Source organism: Bombina bombina, chromosome 3 (genome assembly GCF_027579735.1).
Source record: "Bombina bombina isolate aBomBom1 chromosome 3, aBomBom1.pri, whole genome shotgun sequence".
In the NCBI taxonomy this organism is placed as follows: Eukaryota; Metazoa; Chordata; class Amphibia; order Anura; family Bombinatoridae; genus Bombina; species Bombina bombina.
This window is the reverse complement of record NC_069501.1, coordinates 789189905-789211927: the sequence shown is the minus strand read 5'-3', so window position 1 is coordinate 789211927 and position 22023 is coordinate 789189905. Positions and strand designations below refer to the sequence as shown.

The 22023-nt window shown below is 43.0% G+C and overlaps 1 protein-coding gene across 1 annotated transcript in view; it reads left to right on the top strand.

The window, feature by feature from the left end:
- EIF5B (eukaryotic translation initiation factor 5B) overlaps nt 1–22023 on the top strand; it is a 411763-nt gene that overhangs the window by 189576 nt on the left and 200164 nt on the right. Inside the window, exon 14 of the mRNA XM_053707685.1 lies at nt 256–397. Coding sequence (XP_053563660.1) covers nt 256–397 — 142 coding nt within the window. The remainder of the gene's footprint in view (nt 1–255; nt 398–22023) is intronic.

Sequence of the window (22023 nt, the reverse complement as noted above, 5' to 3'; positions counted from 1 at the left end):
TCTTATACTGTGATTTTGGTAGTGTGAAAATATTATTTATATTACAGAACGATTGTTTAAGATGCTATAACTACAGATACAGATTGAGAGATATGTTGAATGTTTAAACCTGTATAATAATTTATCTATCTAATATAAAGCAGCTCAAATTGTCAGATGGTTGTCTGTATTTTTATTAGCATTACTCTTGTAATGATATAAACAGAGTTGTTTGTGACTTTTTCCCTATTTACTATGATGTGCTTTCATTTTCAGTAACTTGAGGAACAGAGGAAGCTCACTTTGTGATATTGCCATTCTCGTAGTGGACATCATGCATGGTTTGGAACCACAAACTATTGAATCCTTAAACTTATTGAAGAATAAAAAGTGTCCTTTTATTGTGGCACTTAACAAAGTAAGACTTTTTTTTGTAAAATGTGTTTTCTTTACAATATACTAATCTACGTTTGCATTAAACAAACACAATTACTAATATTGAATGCACCTTTGTCATAGGGAAGAACATAGTAGCAAAATTGGATGATACGTGTTGAAGAGTATATTAAAGCCTTTGTGTTGCCTGTTTTTTACCTTGTTAAAGCAGTTTCCCAACTTTTATAGCCATTATGTAAATTGTATTTGTATGTAATTATCTTGACACAATCTTCATTTGTACTATGTAGTAATTTATGCTGAACACTTTTTTTTTTTAAATCTCTTGTTCTGTTCAACCCCAACTGTGCGTAGAAGACTGCGACTTTATGAATGCCCATGCTTTTTTCTCTTGCTCCCTTGTAGATCTGTATCAGTACTGGTGTAAGGTCTTAAAGGTTGGGAGAATCCACCTGTTTATGTGCACTTCCTCTTATGACTTAATATGTATTATTTCTATCATTCCTTATACGTGTTATATCAGGTCATATATATCTATGGTTAAAGTTTTTATTTTTAACATACAGTGGCAAGAAAAAAATATGTGAACCCTTAAGTAATGACTGCATTTATGTATAAATGTGTCTTAAAATCGGGTTTGATGTTCATCTAACTTACAGTAATCAACAGACACTATCTGCTTTCACTAATAACACACAAATTATTGCATTTTTCTTGTACATATTGAATATATCATTCAAATATTCATAGTATAGGTTAGAAAAAGTATATGAAACCCTAGGCTAACGACTTCAACAAAAGCTAATTAGATTTGAATACTGGCAAACCTGATGTCCAAATAATGAAACAAGATTGGAGGTGTGAATTAGAGCTACTTTGACTTATAAAAAGCACTCAAACATTTTGAGTTTGCTATTCACAAAATGCATCTGTTGATATGAACAATGTCTTGCAAAAAAAGAGCTCTCAGAAAACCTGTAATCAAGTATTGTTGCTTTGCAAAAAGCTGGAAAGGGTTACAAAGTTTTCTCAAAGTGCTATTAAACAAATTGTCTATAAATTGAGATGATTTAGTACTGTGGCTACTCTCCCTAGAAGTGGCCATACCGCCAAGATGACTCGAAGGATACATCGCACAATTCTCGATGAGGTAAAAAAAGAATCTTGAAGAAGTTATTGGAACTGATTAACATCTCTGTCCATGAGTCTCCTATATGGAAAAATTAAACAGGCATGGTGTCCATGGCAGGACACCACACAGAGAGCCACTGCTTTCCCAAAAAACATTGCTGTGCACCTGAAGTTTGCCAAAGTTCACCTTGACGCTACTGGAAAAATGTTTTCTTGACTAATAAAACTAAGGTTGAGTTGTTTGGGAAGAAAACGCAGCACTATGTATGACTTAAAACGAGCACAACATACCAACATGAAAAAATCATCACAACAGTTGAGTATGGTGGAGGGAGCTTCAGGATTTGGGGCTGCTTTGCTGCTTCAGGCCGCTTGTCATCATCAAGGAAAAAATGAATGCCGAAGATTATCAAGATATCCTACAGGTTAATATCAGGCTGTGCACCAGCTCAAGCTCAGTATAAGTTGGGTAATGCAGCAGGACAAAGATCCTAAACATTGAAGTAAATCCCCTACAGAATTACTTCAAAAAAGCCCAGACCTTAACCCCGTAGAGATGCTTTTTTAATGACCTCAAGCGAGCTGCTCACACTAGACGTCATAAGAATATGGCTGAGATGAAGCAGTTCTGTAAGGAAGTGTGGTCTTAAATTCCTCCTGAAGGTTGTGCAGGTCTAATGAGCAATTTTCAAAAATGCTTGGTTGAAGTTATTGCTGCCAAAAAGGATTAACTTGCTATTTAATCTAAGTGTTCACTTACTTTTCCACAGCACTGTGAATGTTTAATAGGATGTGTCCAATAATGACATGAAAGATTATAGTTGTTTATGTGTTGTTAGCTTAAGCACATTGTGTTTATCTATACTTGTGACTTTGATAAAGATGAGATGACATTTTATGACCAACTCATGCAGAAAATCAACTAATTCCAAAGGGTTCACATACTTTTCCTTGCCACTGTAACTATAGGTTGTTGTGTTTTCTCTCTCAGTCTCTTCCTCTCTCATCTCTCTTGAGATTATCTTGCAAAAAGGTTTAGCTAAGAAAGCCCATATTATTTATATATTTTATTTCTCCTGTTAAGTGTGGTCAGTCCACGGGTCATCATTACTTCTGGGATATTAACTCCTCCCCAACAGGAAGTGCAAGAGGATTCACCCAGCAGAGCTGCTATATAGCTCCTCCCCTCTACGTCACCCCCAGTCATTCTCTTGCACCCAACGAATAGATAGGATGTGTGAGAGGACTGTGGTGATTTTACTTAGTTTCATACCTTCAATCAAAAGTTTGTTATTTTATAATAGCACCGGAGTGTGTTATTCCTTCTCTGGTAGAATTTGAAGAAGAATCTACCTGAGTTTTTTCTATGATTTTAGCCGGCGTAGTTAAGATCATATTGCTGTTTCTCGGCCATCTGAGGAGAGGTAAACTTCAGATCAGGGGACAGCGGGCAGATTAATCTGCAAAGAGGTATGTAGCAGCTTTTCTCCAACATAGGTGTGTCCGGTCCACGGCGTCATCCTTACTTGTGGGATATTCTCTTCCCCAACAGGAAATGGCAAAGAGCCCAGCAAAGCTGGTCACATGATCCCCCCTAGGCTCCGCCTTCCCCAGTCATTCTCTTTGCCGTTGTACAGGCAACATCTCCACGGAGATGGCTTAGAGTTTTTTGGTGTTTAAATGTAGTTTTATTGCTTCAATCAAGAGTTTGTTATTTTAAAATAGTGCTGGTATGTACTATTTACTCTGAAACAGAAAAGAGATGAAGATTTCTGTTTGTAAGAGGAAGATGATTTTAGCAACCGTTACTAAAATCGATGGCTGTTCCACTCAGGACTGTTGAGATGAAGTAACTTCAGTTGGGGGAACAGTGTGCAGACTTTTACTGCTTGAAGTATGACACATTTCTAACAAGACTTGGTAATACTGGAAGCTGTCATTTTCCCTATGGGATCCGGTAAGCCATTTTAATAACAATTTATAAAGGGCTTCACAAGGGCTTTAAAGACTGGCAGACATTTTTCTGGGCTAAAACGTTTGTTTTATAAGCATGTTTAATGATTTATTACTCTGAGGAGTTGTTTTTATCTGGGTATGTTGGTAATAAAAACGGCAGGCACTGTTTTGGACACCTTTTTCACTGGGGGCCTTCTCTAGTCTTAGGCAGAGCCTCAGTTTCGCGCCACTAATGCGCAGTTGTTTTTGGGAGTCAGAGCATGCAGATGCATGTGTGAGGAGCTCAGATACACTGAAAAAGCGTGCTGAAGGCGTCATTTGGTATCGTATTCCCCTCTGGGCTTGGTTGGGTCTCAGCAAAGCAGATACCAGGGACTGTATAGGGGTTAAATGTAAAAACGGCTCCGGTTCCGTTATTTTTAGAGTTAAATCTTTCAAATTTGGTGTGCAATACTTTCAAGGCTTTATGACACTGTGGTGAAATTTTGGTGAATTTTGGACAATTCCTTCATACTTTTTCGCATATTCAGTAATAAAGTGTGTTCAGTTTAAAATTTAAAGTGACAGTAACGGTTTTATTTTAAAACGTTTTTTGTACTTTGTTATCAAGTTTATGCCTGTTTATCATGTCTGTACCTTCAGATAGACTATGTTCTGTATGTCAGGAAGCCAAAGTTCCTTCTCATTTAAATATATGTGATGCATGTGATAGTGAAAATGATGCCCAAGATGATTCCTCTAGTGAGGGGAGTAAGCATGGTACTGCATCATCCCCTTATGTGTCTACACCAGTCTTGCCCACACAAGAGGCCCCTAGTACATCTAGTGCGCCTATTATTCTTACTATGCAACAATTAACGGCTGTAATGGATAATTCTATTAAAAACATTTTAGCCAAAATGCCCACTTATCAGCGAAAGCGCGACTGCTCTGTTTTAGATACTGTAGAGCATGAGGGCGCAGATGATAATGGTTCTGACATGCCCTTACACCAGTCTGAAGGGGCTAGGGAGGTTTTGTCTGAGGGAGAAATTTCAGATTCAGGAAAAATTTCTCAACAAGCTGAACCTGATGTTATTACATTCAAATTTAAATTGGAACATCTCCGCGCTCTGCTTAAGGAGGTGCTTTCTACTCTGAATGATTGTGACAATTTGGTCGTTCCAGAGAAATTATGTAAGATGGACAAGTTTCTAGAGGTCCCGGTGCCCCCCGAAGCTTTTCCTATACCCAAGCGGGTGGTGGATATTGTATTCAAAGATCCTATGGATAAAAAGTTAGAAGGTTTGCTTAAAAAGATGTTTGTTCAGCAAGGTTACCTTCTACAGCCAATTTCATGCATTGTTCCTGTTACTACAGCAGCGTCTTTTTGGTTTGATGAACTAGAAAAGTCGCTAGATAAAGCTACCCCTTTGGAGGAGATTATGGACAGAATTCGTGCTCTTAAATTGGCTAATTCTTTTACTCTAGACGCTACCCTGCAATTAGCTAGATTAGCGGCGAAAAATTCAGGGTTTGCTATTGTGGCGCGCAGAGCGCTATGGCTAAAATCTTGGTCAGCGGATGCGTCATCCAAGAACAAATTGCTTAATATTCCTTTCAAGGGGAAAACGCTGTTTGGCCCTGAATTGAAAGAGATTATTTCAGATATCACTGGGGGAAAGGGCCATGCCCTTCCTCAGGATAGGTCTTTCAAGGCTAAAAATAAGCCTAATTTTCGTCCCTTTCGTAGAAACGGACCAGCCTCAAGCTCTACGCCCTCTAAGCAAGAGGGTAATACGTCTCAAGCCAAGCCAGCCTGGAAGCCCATGCAAGGCTGGAACAAAGGCAAGCAGGCCAAGAAACCTGCCACTGCTACCAAGACAGCATGAGATGTTGGCCCCCGATCCGGGACCGGATCTGGTGGGGGGCAGACTTCTCTCTTCGCTCAGGCATGGGCAAGAGATGTTCTGGATCCTTGGGCTCTAGAAATAGTCTCCCAAGGTTATCTTCTGGAATTCAAGGAACTACCCCCAAGGGGAAGATTCCACAGGTCTCAATTGTCTTCAGACCACATAAAAAAACAGGCATTCTTACATTGCGTAGAAGACCTGTTAAAAATGGGAGTGATCAATCCTGTTCCATTGAAGGAACGAGGGATGGGATTCTACTCAAATCTGTTCATAGTTCCCAAAAAAGAGGGAACATTCAGACCAATCTTGGATCTCAAGATCTTAAACAAATTTCTCAGGGTTCCATCGTTCAAGATGGAAACCATTCGAACAATTCTTCCTACCATCCAGGAAGGTCAATTCATGACCACGGTGGATTTAAAGGATGCGTATCTACATATTCCTATCCACAAGGAACATCATCGGTTCCTAAGGTTCGCGTTTCTGGACAAACATTACCAGTTCGTGGCACTTCCATTCGGATTAGCCACTGCCCCAAGAATTTTCACAAAGGTACTAGGGTCCCTTCTAGCGGTGTTAAGACCGAGGGGCATTGCAGTAGTACCTTACTTGGACAACATTCTAATTCAAGCGTCGTCCCTGCCACAAGCAAAGGCTCATACGGACATTGTCCTAGCCTTTCTCAGATGTCACGGGTGGAAAGAGAACGTAGAGAAAAGTTCTCTGTCTCCGTCAACAAGAGTCCCCTTCTTGGGAACAATAATAGACTCTTTAGAAATGAAGATTTTTCTGACAGACGCCAGAAAATCAAAACTTCTAAACTCTTGTCAAGTACTTCATTCTGTTCTTCTTCCTTCCATAGCGCAGTGCATGGAAGTAATAGGTTTGATGGTGGCGGCAATGGACATAGTTCCTTTTGCGCGAATTCATCTAAGACCATTACAACTGTGCATGCTCAGACAGTGGAATGGGGATTATACAGACTTGTCTCCAACGATACAAGTAGATCAGAGGACCAGAGACTCACTCCGTTGGTGGCTGACCCTGGACAACCTGTCACAAGGGATGAGCTTCCGCAGACCGGAGTGGGTCATTGTCACGACCGACGCCAGTCTGGTGGGCTGGGGCGCGGTCTGGGAACCCCTGAAAGCTCAGGGGCTTTGGTCTCGGGAAGAATCTCTTCTACCGATAAACATTCTGGAACTGAGAGCGATATTCAATGCTCTCAGAGCTTGGCCTCAGCTTGCAAGGGCCACATTCATAAGGTTTCAATCAGACAACATGACGACTGTTGCGTATATCAACCATCAGGGGGGAACAAGGAGTTCCCTGGCGATGGAAGAAGTGACCAAAATAATTCAATGGGCGGAGAATCACTCCTGCCACTTGTCTGCAATCCACATCCCAGGAGTGGAAAGCGGATTTTCTGAGTCGTCAGACATTTCATCCGGGGGAGTGGGAACTCCATCCGGAAATGTTTGCCCAAATAATTCAATTGTGGGGCATTCCAGACATGGATCTGATGGCGTCTCGTCAGAACTTCAAGGTTCCTTGCTACGGGTCCAGATCCAGGGATCCCAAGGCGGCTCTAGTGGATGCACTAGTAGCACCTTGGACCTTCAACCTAGCTTATGTGTTCCCACCGTTTCCTCTCATTCCCAGGCTGGTAGCCAGGATCAAACAGGAGAGGGTATCGGTGATCTTGATAGCTCCTGCGTGGCCACGCAGGACTTGGTATGCAGACCTGGTGAATATGTCATCAGCTCCACCATGGAAGCTACCTCTGAGACAGGACCTTCTTGTTCAAGGTCCGTTCGAACATCCGAATCTGGCCTCACTCCAACTGACTGCTTGGAGATTGAACGCTTGATTTTATCAAAGCGAGGGTTCTCAGATTCTGTCATTGATACTCTTGTTCAGGCTAGAAAGCCTGTAACTAGGAAAATCTACCATAAAATATGGAAAAAATATATCTGTTGGTGCGAATCTAAAGGATTCCCATGGAACAAGATAAAAATTCCTAGGATTCTATCCTTTCTTCAAGAGGGTTTGGAGAAAGGATTATCTGCGAGTTCTTTGAAGGGACAGATTTCTGCTTTATCTGTTTTACTTCACAAAAAGCTGGCGGCTGTACCAGACGTTCAGGCTTTTGTTCAGGCTCTGGTTAGAATCAAGCCTGTTTACAAACCTTTGACTCCTCCCTGGAGTCTCAATCTAGTTCTTTCAGTTCTTCAGGGGATTCCGTTTGAACCCCTACATTCCGTTGATATAAAGTTATTATCTTGGAAAGTTTTGTTTTTGGTTGCAATCTCTTCTGCTAGAAGAGTTTCAGAGTTATCTGCTCTGCAGTGTTCTCCTCCATATCTGGTGTTCCATGCAGATAAGGTGGTTTTGCGTACTAAACCTGGTTTTCTTCCGAAAGTTGTTTCTAATAAAAATATTAACCAGGAGATAGTCGTGCCTTCTTTGTGTCCTAATCCAGTTTCAAAGAAGGAACGTTTGTTGCACAACTTAGATGTAGTTCGTGCTCTCTAATTTTACTTAGCAGCTACTAAGGATTTCAGACAAACATCTTCTTTGTTTGTTGTTTATTCTGGTAAAAGGAGAGGTCAAAAAGCAACTTCTACCTCTCTCTCTTTCTGGCTTAAAAGCATTATCCGATTGGCTTATGAGACTGCCGGACGGCAGCCTCCTGAAAGAATCACAGCTCACTCCACTAGGGCTGTGGCTTCCACTTGGGCCTTCAAGAACGAGGCTTCTGTTGATCAGATATGTAAGGCAGCGACTTGGTCTTCACTGCACACTTTTGCCAAATTCTACAAATTTGATACTTTTGCTTCTTCTGAGGCTATTTTTGGGAGAAAGGTTTTGCAAACCGTGGTGCCTTCCATCTAGGCGACCTGATTTGTTCCCTCCCATCATCCGTGTCCTAAAGCTTTGGTATTGGTTCCCACAAGTAAGGATGACGCCGTGGACCGGACACACCTATGTTGGAGAAAACAGAATTTATGCTTACCTGATAAATTACTTTCTCCAACGGTGTGTCCGGTCCACGGCCCGCCCTGGTTTTTGATCAGGTCTGTTGAATTAATTTCTCTAACTACAGTCACCACGGTATCATATGATTTCTCCTATGCATATTCCTCCTTTACGTCGGTCGAATGACTGGGGAAGGCGGAGCCTAGGGGGGATCATGTGACCAGCTTTGCTGGGCTCTTTGCCATTTCCTGTTGGGGAAGAGAATATCCCACAAGTAAGGATGACGCCGTGGACCGGACACACCGTTGGAGAAAGTAATTTATCAGGTAAGCATAAATTCTGTTATTATTTTCTGACAATGGAATTGATGAGAAAATTCTGCCATACCGATATAATGTAAACTCAGCCTTAAATGCAGTAGCAGCAACTGGTATCAGGCTGTCATGTATGTATATTTTACACTTCAGTATTCTGGGGAATGGCACTTCACTGGAATTATACTGTATGCATAAAACTTTAGCCTAATTTGCAGGGACTAGCAACAGGCTTTTTAATAACACTTAATTTATTAATGTTAAACGTTTTTTGCTGGCATGTAAAATCGTTTAGTTTTCTGAGGTACTGGGTGAAAAAATGTTTTGGGCACTATTTTTTTCCACTGGCAGTCGTTTTATTTAATTTATGACAGTTTACTGATCTCTCTCACTGTTATGTGTGAGGGGGAGGGGCCTTTTTTGGCGCTTTTGCTACGCATCAAAAAATTCAGTCAGAAGTTTGTCTTCCCTGCATGATCCAGTTCATCTCTACAGAACTCAGGGGTCTTCAAAACTTGTTTTGAGGGAGGTAATCACTCACAGCAGAGCTGTGAGATTGTAGTTGACTGTGATAAAAAACGTTTATTTCTGTATTTTTTTTCTGCTATCAGGGTTAGTTATCCTTTGCTAATGGGAGCAATCCTTTGCTAAAATTGTGTTTTTTACAAAGATTTGATGCTATAACTTTTCAGTTTATTAATTTTCAACTGTCATAACTTTTCTGTGCTTCTTATAGGCACAGTACGTTTTCATATTATAGTAAATTACTTGAAAAGTATTTCCAAGTTGCTAGTTTATTTGCTAGTGTGTTAAACATGTCTGATTCAGAGGAAGATATCTGTGCTATATGTGCTAAAGCCAAAGTGGAGCCCAATAGAAATTTATGTACTAACTGCATTGATGCTACTTTAAATAAAAGTCAATCTGTACAAATTGAACATATTTCACCAAACAACGAGGGGAGAGTTATGCCGACTAACTCGCCTCACGTGTCAGTACCTGCATCTCCCGCTCGGGAGGTGCGTGATATTGTAGCGCCGAGTACATCTGGGCGGCCATTACAAATCACATTACAGGATATGGCTACTGTTATGACTGAAGTTTTGGCTAAATTACCAGAACTAAGAGGTAAGCGTGATCACTCTGGGGTGAGAACAGAGTGCGCTGATAATATTAGGGCCATGTCAGACACTGCGTCACAATTTGCAGAACATGAGGACGGAGAGCTTCATTCTGCGGGTGACGGTTCTGATCCAAACAAACTGGATTCAGATATTTCAAATTTTAAATTTAAGCTGGAAAACCTCCGTGTATTACTAGGGGAGGTGTTAGCGGCTCTGAATGATTGTAACACAGTTGCAATACCAGAGAAAATGTGTAGGTTGGATAAATATTTTGCGGTACCGGCGAGTACTGACGTTTTTCCTATACCTAAGAGACTTACTGAAATTGTTACTAAGGAGTGGGATAGACCCGGTGTGCCGTTCTCACCCCCTCCGATATTTAGAAAGATGTTTCCAATAGACGCCACCACACGGGACTTATGGCAAACGGTCCCTAAGGTGGAGGGAGCAGTTTCTACTTTAGCTAAGCGTACCACTATCCCGGTGGAGGATAGCTGTGCCTTTTCAGATCCAATGGATAAAAAATTAGAGGGTTACCTTAAGAAAATGTTTGTTCAACAAGGTTTTATATTGCAACCTCTTGCATGCATTGCGCCTGTCACGGCTGCAGCAGCATTTTGGTTTGAGTCTCTGGAAGAGACACTTGAGTCAGCTCCATTAGATGAGATTACACACAAGCTTAAAGCCCTTAAGTTAGCTAACTCATTTATTTCAGATGCCGTAGTACATTTAACTAAACTTACGGCTAAGAATTCCGGATTCGCCATTCAGGCGCGCAGAGCACTGTGGCTAAAATCCTGGTCAGCTGACGTTACTTCTAAATCTAAATTGCTTAATATACCTTTCAAAGGGCAGACCTTATTCGGGCCCGGGTTGAAAGAAATTATCGCTGACATTACAGGAGGTAAAGGCCATGCCCTGCCTCAAGACAGAGCCAAACCTAAGGCTAGACAGTCTAATTTTCGTTCCTTTCGTAATTTCAAAGCAGGAGCAGCAACAACTTCCTCTGCACCAAAACAGGAAGGAGCTGTTGCTCGCTACAGACAAGGCTGGAGACCTAACCAGTCCTGGAACAAGGGCAAGCAGGCCAGGAAACCTGCTGCTGCCCCTAAGACAGCATGAATCGAGGGCCCCCGATCCGGGAACGGATCTAGTGGGGGGCAGACTTTCTCTCTTCGCCCAGGCTTGGGCAAGAGATGTCCAGGATCCCTGGGCGTTAGAGATCATATCTCAGGGATACCTTCTAGACTTCAAATTCTCTCCCCCAAGAGGGAGATTTCATCTGTCAAGGTTGTCAACAAACCAAATAAAGAAAGAGGCGTTTCTACGCTGCGTACAAGATCTTTTATTAATGGGAGTGATCCATCCGGTTCCGCGGTCGGAACAAGGACAAGGGTTTTACTCAAATCTGTTTGTGGTTCCCAAAAAAGAGGGAACTTTCAGGCCAATCTTGGATTTAAAGATCCTAAACAAATTCCTAAGAGTTCCATCGTTCAAAATGGAAACTATTCGGACAATTTTACCCATGATCCAAAAGGGTCAGTACATGACCACAGTGGATTTAAAGGATGCTTACCTTCACATACCGATTCACAAAGATCATTACCGGTATCTAAGGTTTGCCTTTCTAGACAGGCATTACCAGTTTGTAGCTCTTCCATTCGGATTGGCTACGGCTCAGAGAATCTTCACAAAGGTTCTGGGTGCTCTTCTGGCGGTACTAAGACCGCGAGGAATTGCGGTAGCTCCGTACCTAGACGACATTCTGATACAAGCTTCAAGCTTTCAAACTGCCAAGTCTCATACAGAGTTAGTACTGGCATTTCTAAGGTCGCATGGATGGAAGGTGAACGAAAAGAAGAGTTCTCTCTTTCCACTCACAAGAGTTCCCTTCTTGGGGACTCTTATAGATTCTGTAGAAATGAAGATTTACCTGACAGAAGACAGGTTAACAAAGCTTCAAGATGCATGCCGTGTCCTTCATTCCATTCAACACCCGTCAGTAGCTCAATGCATGGAGGTGATCGGCTTAATGGTAGCGGCAATGGACATAGCACCCTTTGCACGCCTACATCTCAGACCGCTGCAATTGTGCATGCTAAGTCAGTGGAATGGGGATTACTCAGACTTGTCCCCTACTCTGAATCTGGATCAAGAGACCAGAAATTCTCTTCTATGGTGGCTTTCTCGGCCACATCTGTCCAGGGGGATGCCATTCAGCAGGCCGGACTGGACAATTGTAACAACAGACGCCAGCCTACTAGGTTGGGGCGCTGTCTGGAATTCTCTGAAGGCTCAGGGACAATGGAATCAGGAGGAGAGTCTCCTACCAATAAACATTCTGGAATTGAGAGCAGTTCTCAATGCCCTTCTGGCTTGGCCACAGTTAACAACTCGGGGGTTCATCAGGTTTCAGTCGGACAACATCACGACTGTAGCTTACATCAACCATCAGGGAGGGACAAGAAGCTCCCTAGCAATGATGGAAGTATCAAAGATAATTCGCTGGGCAGAGTCTCACTCTTGCCACCTGTCAGCAATCCACATCCCGGGAGTGGAGAACTGGGAGGCGGATTTCTTAAGTCGTCAGACTTTTCATCCGGGGGAGTGGGAACTTCATCCGGAGGTCTTTGCCCAAATACTTCGACGTTGGGGCAAACCAGAGATAGATCTCATGGCGTCTCGACAGAACGCCAAGCTTCCTCGTTACGGGTCCAGATCCAGGGATCCGGGAGCGGTTCTGATAGATGCTTTGACAGCACCTTGGACCTTCGGGATGGCTTATGTGTTTCCACCCTTCCCGATGCTTCCTCGATTGATTGCCAGAATCAAACAGGAGAGAGCATCAGTGATTCTAATAGCGCCTGCGTGGCCACGCAGGACTTGGTATGCAGATCTAGTGGACATGTCATCCTGTCCACCTTGGTCTCTACCTCTGAAACAGGACCTTCTGATCCAGGGTCCCTTCAAGCATCAAAATCTAATTTCTCTGAAGCTGACTGCTTGGAAATTGAACGCTTGATTTTATCAAAACGTGGTTTTTCTGAGTCAGTTATTGATACCTTAATACAGGCTAGGAAGCCTGTTACCAGAAAGATTTACCATAAGATATGGCGCAAATACTTATATTGGTGTGAATCCAAGAGTTACTCATGGAGTAAGGTTAGGATTCCGAGGATATTGTCCTTTCTACAAGAAGGTTTAGAAAAGGGTTTATCCGCTAGTTCCTTAAAGGGACAGATTTCAGCTCTGTCCATTCTTTTACACAAACGTCTGTCAGAAGTTCCGGACGTTCAAGCTTTTTGTCAGGCTTTAGCTAGGATCAAGCCTGTGTTTAAAACTGTTGCTCCACCATGGAGTTTGAACTTAGTTCTTAATGTTTTACAGGGTGTTCCGTTTGAACCCCTTCATTCCATTGATATCAAGCTGTTATCTTGGAAAGTTCTGTTTTTAATGGCGATTTCCTCGGCTCGAAGAGTCTCTGAGTTATCTGCCTTACATTGTGATTCTCCTTATCTGATTTTTCATTCAGACAAGGCAGTTCTGCGTACTAAACCTGGGTTCCTACCTAAGGTGGTCACTAACAGGAATATCAATCAAGAGATTGTGGTTCCATCTTTGTGTCCTAATCCTTCTTCGAAGAAGGAACGTCTGCTACACAATCTAGATGTAGTCCGTGCCCTGAAATTTTATCTACAGGCAACTAAGGATTTTCGACAAACGTCTTCCCTGTTTGTCGTTTATTCTGGTCAGAGGAGAGGTCAAAAAGCTTCGGCTACCTCTCTTTCCTTTTGGCTTCGTAGCATAATACGGTTAGCCTATGAGACTGCTGGGCAGCAGCCTCCTGAAAGAATTACAGCACATTCTACTAGAGCTGTGGCTTCCACTTGGGCCTTTAAGAATGAGGCTTCTGTTGAACAGATTTGCAAGGCTGCAACTTGGTCTTCTCTTCATACTTTTTCCAAATTTTACAAATTTGACACTTTTGCTTCTTCGGAGGCTGTTTTTGGAAGAAAGGTTCTTCAGGCAGTGGTTCCTTCCGTATAAAGAGCCTGCCTGTCCCTCCCGTCATCCGTGTACTTTAGCTTTGGTATTGGTATCCCAGAAGTAATGATGACCCGTGGACTGACCACACTTAACAGGAGAAAACAAAATTTATGCTTACCTGATAAATTCCTTTCTCCTGTAGTGTGGTCAGTCCACGGCCCGCCCTGTTTTTTATGGCAGGTAAAAAAAATTTGAATTATACTCCAGTCACCACTACACCCTTTGGCTTCTCCTTTCTCGTTGGTCCTTGGTCGAATGACTGGAGGTGACGTAGAGGGGAGGAGCTATATAGCAGCTCTGCTGGGTGAATCCTCTTGCACTTCCTGTTGGGGAGGAGTTAATATCCCAGAAGTAATGATGACCCGTGGACTGACCACACTACAGGAGAAAGGAATTTATCAGGTAAGCATAAATTTTGTTTTTCTCCAACATAGGTGTGTCCGGTCCACGGCGTCATCCTTACTTGTGGGATATTCTCTTCCCCAACAGGAAATGGCAAAGAGCCCAGCAAAGCTGGTCACATGATCCCTCCTAGGCTCCGCCTACCCCAGTCATTCTCTTTGCCGTTGCACAGGCAACATCTCCACGGAGATGGCTAAGAGTTTTTTGGTGTTTAAATGTAGTTTTTATTCTTCAATCAAGTGTTTGTTATTTTAAAATAGTGCTGGTATGTACTATTTACTCTGAAACAGAAAAGAGAAGAAGATTTCTGTTTGTAAGAGGAAGATGATTTTAGCAAACGTTACTAAAATCGATTGCTGTTTCCACACAGGACTGTTGAGATGAAGTAACTTCAGTTGGGGGAAGCAGTTGGCAGACTTTTCTGCCTGAGGTATGACTGGCCACATTTCTAACAAGACTTTGTAATGCTGGAAGGCTGTCATTTTCCCTATGGGGACCGGTAAGCCATTTTCTTAGATTAAGTAAAAGAATGAAGGGCTTTATAAGGGCTTAAAAAACTGGTAGACATTTTTCTGGGCTAAAACGATTACTTTGCTAAGCATATTTGGCAGATTATAACTCTCTATAGTTATTATAATCTTGGGGATTGTTGTTAAAAAACGGCAGGCACTGTATGGACACCTTTTTCAGATGGGGGCCTTCTCTAGTAATAGGCAGAGCCTCATTTTCGCGCCACTAATGCGCAGTTGTTTTTGGAAAGCAAGGCATGCAGATGCATGTGTGAGGAGCTAAGAACCACTGAAAAAGCTTATAGAAGGCGTCATTTGGTATCGTATTCCCCTCTGGGCTTGGTTGGGTCTCAGCAAAGCAGATACCTGGGACTGTATAGGGGTTAAATGTAAAAACGGCTCCGGTTCCGTTATTTTAAGGGTTAAAGCTTTCAAATTTGGTGTGCAATACTTTTAAGGCTTTAAGACACTGTGGTGAAATTTTGGTGAATTTTGAACAATTGCTTCATGCTTTTTCGCATATTCAGTAATAAAGTGTGTTCTGTTTAAAATTTAAAGTGACAGTAACGGTTTTATTTTAAAACATTTTTTGTGCTTTGTTGACAAGTTTAAGCCTGTTTAACATGTCTGAACCATCAGATAAGCGATGTTCTATATGTATGAAAGCCAATGTGTCTCCCCATTTAAATATATGTGATAATTGTGACATAGTGTCCAAACAAAGTAGGGACAATGATGCCACAGATAATAATATTGCCCAAGATGATTCTTCAGATGAGGGGAGTAAGCATGGTACTGCACCATCCCCTTCTGTGTCTACACCAGTTTTGCCCACACAAGAGGCCCCTAGTACATCTAGTGCGCCAATACTTATTACCATGCAACAATTAACGGCTGTTATGGATAATTCTATTGCAAATATTTTATCTAAAATGCCTACTTATCAGAGAAAGCGCGATTGCTCTGTTTTAAACACTGAAGAGCAAGAGGACGCTGATGATAACGTTTCTGACATACCCTCACACCAATCTGAAGGGGCCAGGAGGGAGGTATTGTCTGAGGGAGAAATTTCAGATTCAGGAAAAATTTCTCAACAAGCTGAACCTGATGTTGTAACATTTAAATTTAAATTAGAACATCTCCGCGCACTGCTTAAGGAGGTATTATCTACTCTGGATGATTGTGACAATCTGGTCATTCCAGAGAAATTATGTAACATGGATAAGTTCCTAGAGGTTCCGGTGCCCCCCGATGCTTTTCCTATACCCAAGCGGGTGGCGGACATAGTAAATAAGGAATGGGAAAGGCCCGGCATACCTTTTGTTCCTCCCCCTATATTTAAGAAATTTTCTCCAACATAGGTGTGTCCGGTCCACGGCGTCATCCTTACTTGTGGGATATTCTCTTCCCCAACAGGAAATGGCAAAGAGCCCAGCAAAGCTGGTCACATGATCCCTCCTAGGCTCCGCCTACCCCAGTCATTCTCTTTGCCGTTGTACAGGCAACATCTCCACGGAGATGGCTTAGAGTTTTTTAGTGTTTAACTGTAGTTTTTCATTATTCAATCAAGAGTTTGTTATTTTCAAATAGTGCTGGTACGTACTATTTACTCAGAAACAGAAAAGAGATGAAGAATTCTGTTTGTATGAGGAAAATGATTTTAGCAACCGTAACTAAAATCCATGGCTGTTCCACACAGGACTGTTGAGAGCATTAACTTCAGTTGGGGGAACAGTTTGCAGTCCTTTGCTGCTTGAGGTATGACACATTCTAACAAGACGATGTAATGCTGGAAGCTGTCATTTTCCCTATGGGATCCGGTAAGCCATGTTTATTACGATTGTAAATAAGGGCTTCACAAGGGCTTATTTAGACTGTAGACATTTTTTGGGCTAAATCGATTGATATTAACACTTATTTAGCCTTGAGGAATCATTTATTCTGGGTATTTTGATATAATTATATCGGCAGGCACTGTTTTAGACACCTTATTCTTTAGGGGCTTTCCCAAAGCATAGGCAGAGTCTCATTTTCGCGCCGGTGTTGCGCACTTGTTTTTGAGAGGCATGGCATGCAGTCGCATGTGAGAGGAGCTCTGATACTGATAAAAGACTTCTGAAGGCATCATTTGGTATCGTATTCCCCTTGGGTTTGGTTGGGTCTCAGCAAAGCAGATACCAGGGACTGTAAAGGGGTTAAAGCTTAAAACGGCTCCGGTTCCGTTATTTTAAGGGTTAAAGCTTCCAAAATTGGTGTGCAATATTTTCAAGGCTTTAAGACACTGTGGTGAAAGTTTGGTGAATTTTGAACAATTCCTTCATGTTTTTTCGCAATTGCAGTAATAAAGTGTGTTCAGTTTAAAATTTAAAGTGACAGTAACGGTTTTATTTCAAAACGTTTTTTGTACTTTCTTATCAAGTTTATGCCTGTTTAACATGTCTGAACTACCAGATAGACTGTGTTCTGAATGTGGGGAAGCCAGAATTCCTATTCATTTAAATAAATGTGATTTATGTGATAATGACAATGATGCCCAAGATGATTCCTCAAGTGAGGGGAGTAAGCATGGTACTGCATCATTCCCTCCTTCGTCTACACGAGTCTTGCCCACTCAGGAGGCCCCTAGTACATCTAGCGCGCCAATACTCCTTACTATGCAACAATTAACGGCTGTAATGGATAATTCTGTCAAAAACATTTTAGCCAAAATGAACCCTTGTCAGCGTAAGCGTGGATGCTCTGTTTTAGTTACTGAAGAGCATGACGACGCTGATATTAATATCTCTGAAGGGCCCCTAACCCAATCTGAGGGAGCCAGGGAGGTTTTGTCTGAGGGAGAAATTACTGATTTAGGGAACATTTCTCAGCAGGCTGAATCCGATGTGATTACTTTTAAATTTAAATTGGAACATCTCCGCATTTTGCTTAAGGAGGTATTATCCACTCTGGATGATTGTGAAAATTTGGTCATCCCAGAGAAACTATGTAAAATGGACAAGTTCCTAGAGGTGCCGGGGCTCCCAGAAGCTTTTCCTATACCCAAGCGGGTGGCGGACATTGTTAATAAAGAATGGGAAAGGCCCGGTATTCCTTTCGTCCCTCCCCCCATATTTAAAAAATTGTTTCCTATGGTCGACCCCAGAAAGGACTTATGGCAGTCAGTCCCCAAGGTCGAGGGAGCGGTTTCTACTTTAAACAAACGCACCACTATTCCCATAGAGGATAGTTGTGCTTTCAAAGATCCTATGGATAAAAAATTAGAAGGTTTGCTTAAAAAGATGTTTGTTCAGCAGGGTTACCTTCTACAACCCATTTCATGCATTGTCCCTGTCACTACAGCCGCATATTTCTGGTTTGATGAGCTGATTAAGGTGCTCGATAGTGACTCTCCTCCTTATGAGGAGATTATGGACAGAGTCAATGCTCTCAAATTGGCTAATGCTTTCACTCTAGACGCCTCTTTGCAATTGGCTAAGTTAGCGGCTAAGAATTCTGGGTTTGCTATTGTGGCGCGCAGAGCGCTTTGGTTGAAATCTTGGTCGGCTGATGCGTCTTCCAAGAACAAGCTACTAAACATTCCTTTCAAGGGGAAAACGCTGTTTGGTCCTGACTTGAAAGAGATTATCTCTGATATCACTGGGGGTAAGGGCCATGCCCTTCCTCAGGATCGGCCTTTCAAGGCAAAAAATAGACCTAATTTTCGCCCCTTTCGTAAAAACGGACCAGCCCAAGGTGCTACGTCCTCTAAGCAAGAGGGTAATACTTCTCAGGCCAAGCCAGCTTGGAGACCAATGCAAGGCTGGAACAAGGGAAAGCAGGCAAAGAAACCTGCCACTGCTACCAAGACAGCATGAAATATCGGCCCCCGATCCGGGACCGGATCTGGTGGGGGGCAGACTCTCTCTCTTCGCTCACGCTTGGGCAAGAGATGTTCTGGATCCTTGGGCGCTAGAAATAGTCTCCCAGGGTTACCTTCTGGAATTCAAGGGACTTCCCCCAAGGGGAAGGTTCCACAGGTCTCAGTTGTCTTCAGACCACATAAAAAGACAGGCGTTCTTACATTGTGTAGAAGACCTGTTAAAAATGGGAGTGATTCATCCTGTTCCATTGAGAGAACAAGGGATGGGGTTCTACTCCAATCTGTTCATAGTTCCCAAAAAAGAGGGAACATTCAGACCAATCCTAGATCTCAAGATCTTAAACAAATTTCTCAAGGTCCCATCTTTCAAGATGGAAACAATTCGAACTATCCTTCCTTCCATCCAGGAAGGTCAATTCATGACCACGGTGGATTTAAAGGATGCGTATCTACATATTCCTATCCACAAGGAACTTCATCGGTTCCTAAGGTTTGCATTCCTGGACAAACATTACCAGTTCGTGGCGCTTCCTTTCGGATTAGCCACTGCTCCAAGGATTTTCACAAAGGTACTAGGGTCCCTTCTAGCTGTGCTAAGACCAAGGGGCATTGCAGTAGTACCTTACCTGGACGACATTCTGATTCAAGCGTCGTCCCTCCCTCGAGCAAAGGCTCACACGGACATCGTCCTGGCCTTTCTCAGATCGCACGGCTGGAAAGTGAACGTGGAAAAGAGTTCTCTATCCCCGTCAACAAGGGTTCCCTTCTTGGGAACAATTATAGACTCCTCAGAAATGAGGATTTTTCTAACAGAGGCCAGAAAGACAAAGCTTCTGGACTCTTGTCGAATACTTCATTCCGTTCCTCTTCCTTCCGTAGCTCAGTGCATGGAAGTGATCGGGTTGATGGTAGCGGCAATGGACATAGTTCCTTTTGCGCGCATTCATCTAAGACCATTACAACTGTGCATGCTCAGTCAGTGGAATGGGGACTATACAGACTTGTCTCCAAAGATACAAGTAAATCAGAGGACCAGAGACTCACTCCGTTGGTGGCTGTCCCTGGACAACCTGTCACGAGGGATGACATTCCACAGACCAGAGTGGGTCATTGTCACGACCGACGCCAGTCTGATGGGCTGGGGCGCGGTCTGGGGATCCCTGAAAGCTCAGGGTCTTTGGTCTCGGGAAGAATCTCTTCTACCGATAAATATTCTGGAACTGAGAGCGATATTCAATGCTCTCAAGGCTTGGCCTCAGCTAGCGAGGACCAAGTTCATACGGTTTCAATCAGACAACATGACGACTGTTGCGTACGTCAACCATCAGGGGGGAACAAGGAGTTCCCTAGCGATGGAAGAAGTGACCAAGATTATTCTATGGGCGGAGTCTCACTCCTGCCACCTGTCTGCTATCCACATCCCGGGAGTGGAAAATTGGGAAGCGGATTTTCTGAGTCGTCAGACATTGCATCCGGGGGAGTGGGAACTCCATCCGGAAATCTTTGCCCAAGTCACTCAACTTTGGGGCATTCCAGACATGGATCTGATGGCCTCTCGTCAGAACTTCAAAGTTCCTTGCTACGGGTCCAGATCCAGGGATCCCAAGGCGGCTCTAGTGGATGCGCTAGTAGCACCTTGGACCTTCAAACTAGCTTATGTGTTCCCGCCGTTTCCTCTCATCCCCAGGCTGGTAGCCAGGATCAATCAGGAGAGGGCGTCGGTGATCTTGATAGCTCCTGCGTGGCCACGCAGGACTTGGTATGCAGATCTGGTGAATATGTCATCGGCTCCACCTTGGAAGCTACCTTTGAGACGAGACCTTCTTGTTCAGGGTCCGTTCGAACATCCGAATCTGGTTTCACTCCAGCTGACTGCTTGGAGATTGAACGCTTGATTTTATCGAAGCGAGGTTTCTCAGATTCTGTTATCGATACTCTTGTTCAGGCCAGAAAGCCTGTAACTAGAAAGATTTACCACAAAATTTGGAAGAAATATATCTGTTGGTGTGAATCTAAAGGATTCCCTTGGGACAAGGTTAAGATTCCTAGGATTCTATCCTTCCTTCAAGAAGGATTGGAAAAAGGATTATCGGCAAGTTCCCTGAAGGGACAGATTTCTGCCTTGTCGGTGTTACTTCACAAAAAACTGGCAGCTGTGCCAGATGTTCAAGCCTTTGTTCAGGCTCTGGTTAGAATCAAGCCTGTTTACAAACCTTTGACTCCTCCTTGGAGTCTCAATCTAGTTCTTTCAGTTCTTCAGGGGGTTCCGTTTGAACCCTTACATTCCGTTGATATTAAGTTATTATCTTGGAAAGTTTTGTTTTTAGTTGCAATTTCTTCTGCTAGAAGAGTTTCAGAATTATCTGCTCTGCAGTGTTCTCCTCCTTATCTGGTGTTCCATGCAGATAAGGTGGTTTTACGTACTAAACCTGGTTTTCTTCCAAAAGTTGTTTCTAACAAAAACATTAACCAGGAGATTATCGTACCTTCTCTGTGTCCGAAACCAGTTTCAAAGAAGGAACGCTTGTTGCACAATTTGGATGTTGTTCGCGCTCTAAAATTCTATTTAGATGCTACAAAGGATTTTAGACAAACATCTTCCCTGTTTGTTGTTTATTCAGGTAAAAGGAGAGGTCAAAAAGCAACTTCTACCTCTCTCTCTTTTTGGATTAAAAGCATCATCAGATTGGCTTACGAGACTGCCGGACGGCAGCCTCCCGAAAGAATCACGGCTCATTCCACTAGGGCTGTGGCTTCCACATGGGCCTTCAAGAACGAGGCTTCTGTTGATCAGATATGTAGGGCAGCGACTTGGTCTTCACTGCACACTTTTACCAAATTTTACAAGTTTGATACTTTTGCTTCTTCTGAGGCTATTTTTGGGAGAAAGGTTTTGCAAGCCGTGGTGCCTTCCATTTAGGTGACCTGATTTGCTCCCTCCCTTCATCCGTGTCCTAAAGCTTTGGTATTGGTTCCCACAAGTAAGGATGACGCCGTGGACCGGACACACCTATGTTGGAGAAAACAGAATTTATGTTTACCTGATAAATTTCTTTCTCCAACGGTGTGTCCGGTCCACGGCCCGCCCTGGTTTTTTAATCAGGTCTGATAATTTATTTTCTTTAACTACAGTCACCACGGTACCATATGGTTTCTCCTATGCTATTATTCCTCCTTAACGTCGGTCGAATGACTGGGGTAGGCGGAGCCTAGGAGGGATCATGTGACCAGCTTTGCTGGGCTCTTTGCCATTTCCTGTTGGGGAAGAGAATATCCCACAAGTAAGGATGACGCCGTGGACCGGACACACCGTTGGAGAAAGAAATTTATCAGGTAAACATAAATTCTGTTATTTCCTATGGTCGACCCCAGGAAGGACTTATGGCAGACAGTCCCCAAGGTCGAGGGGGCGGTTTCTACTCTAAACAAACGCAC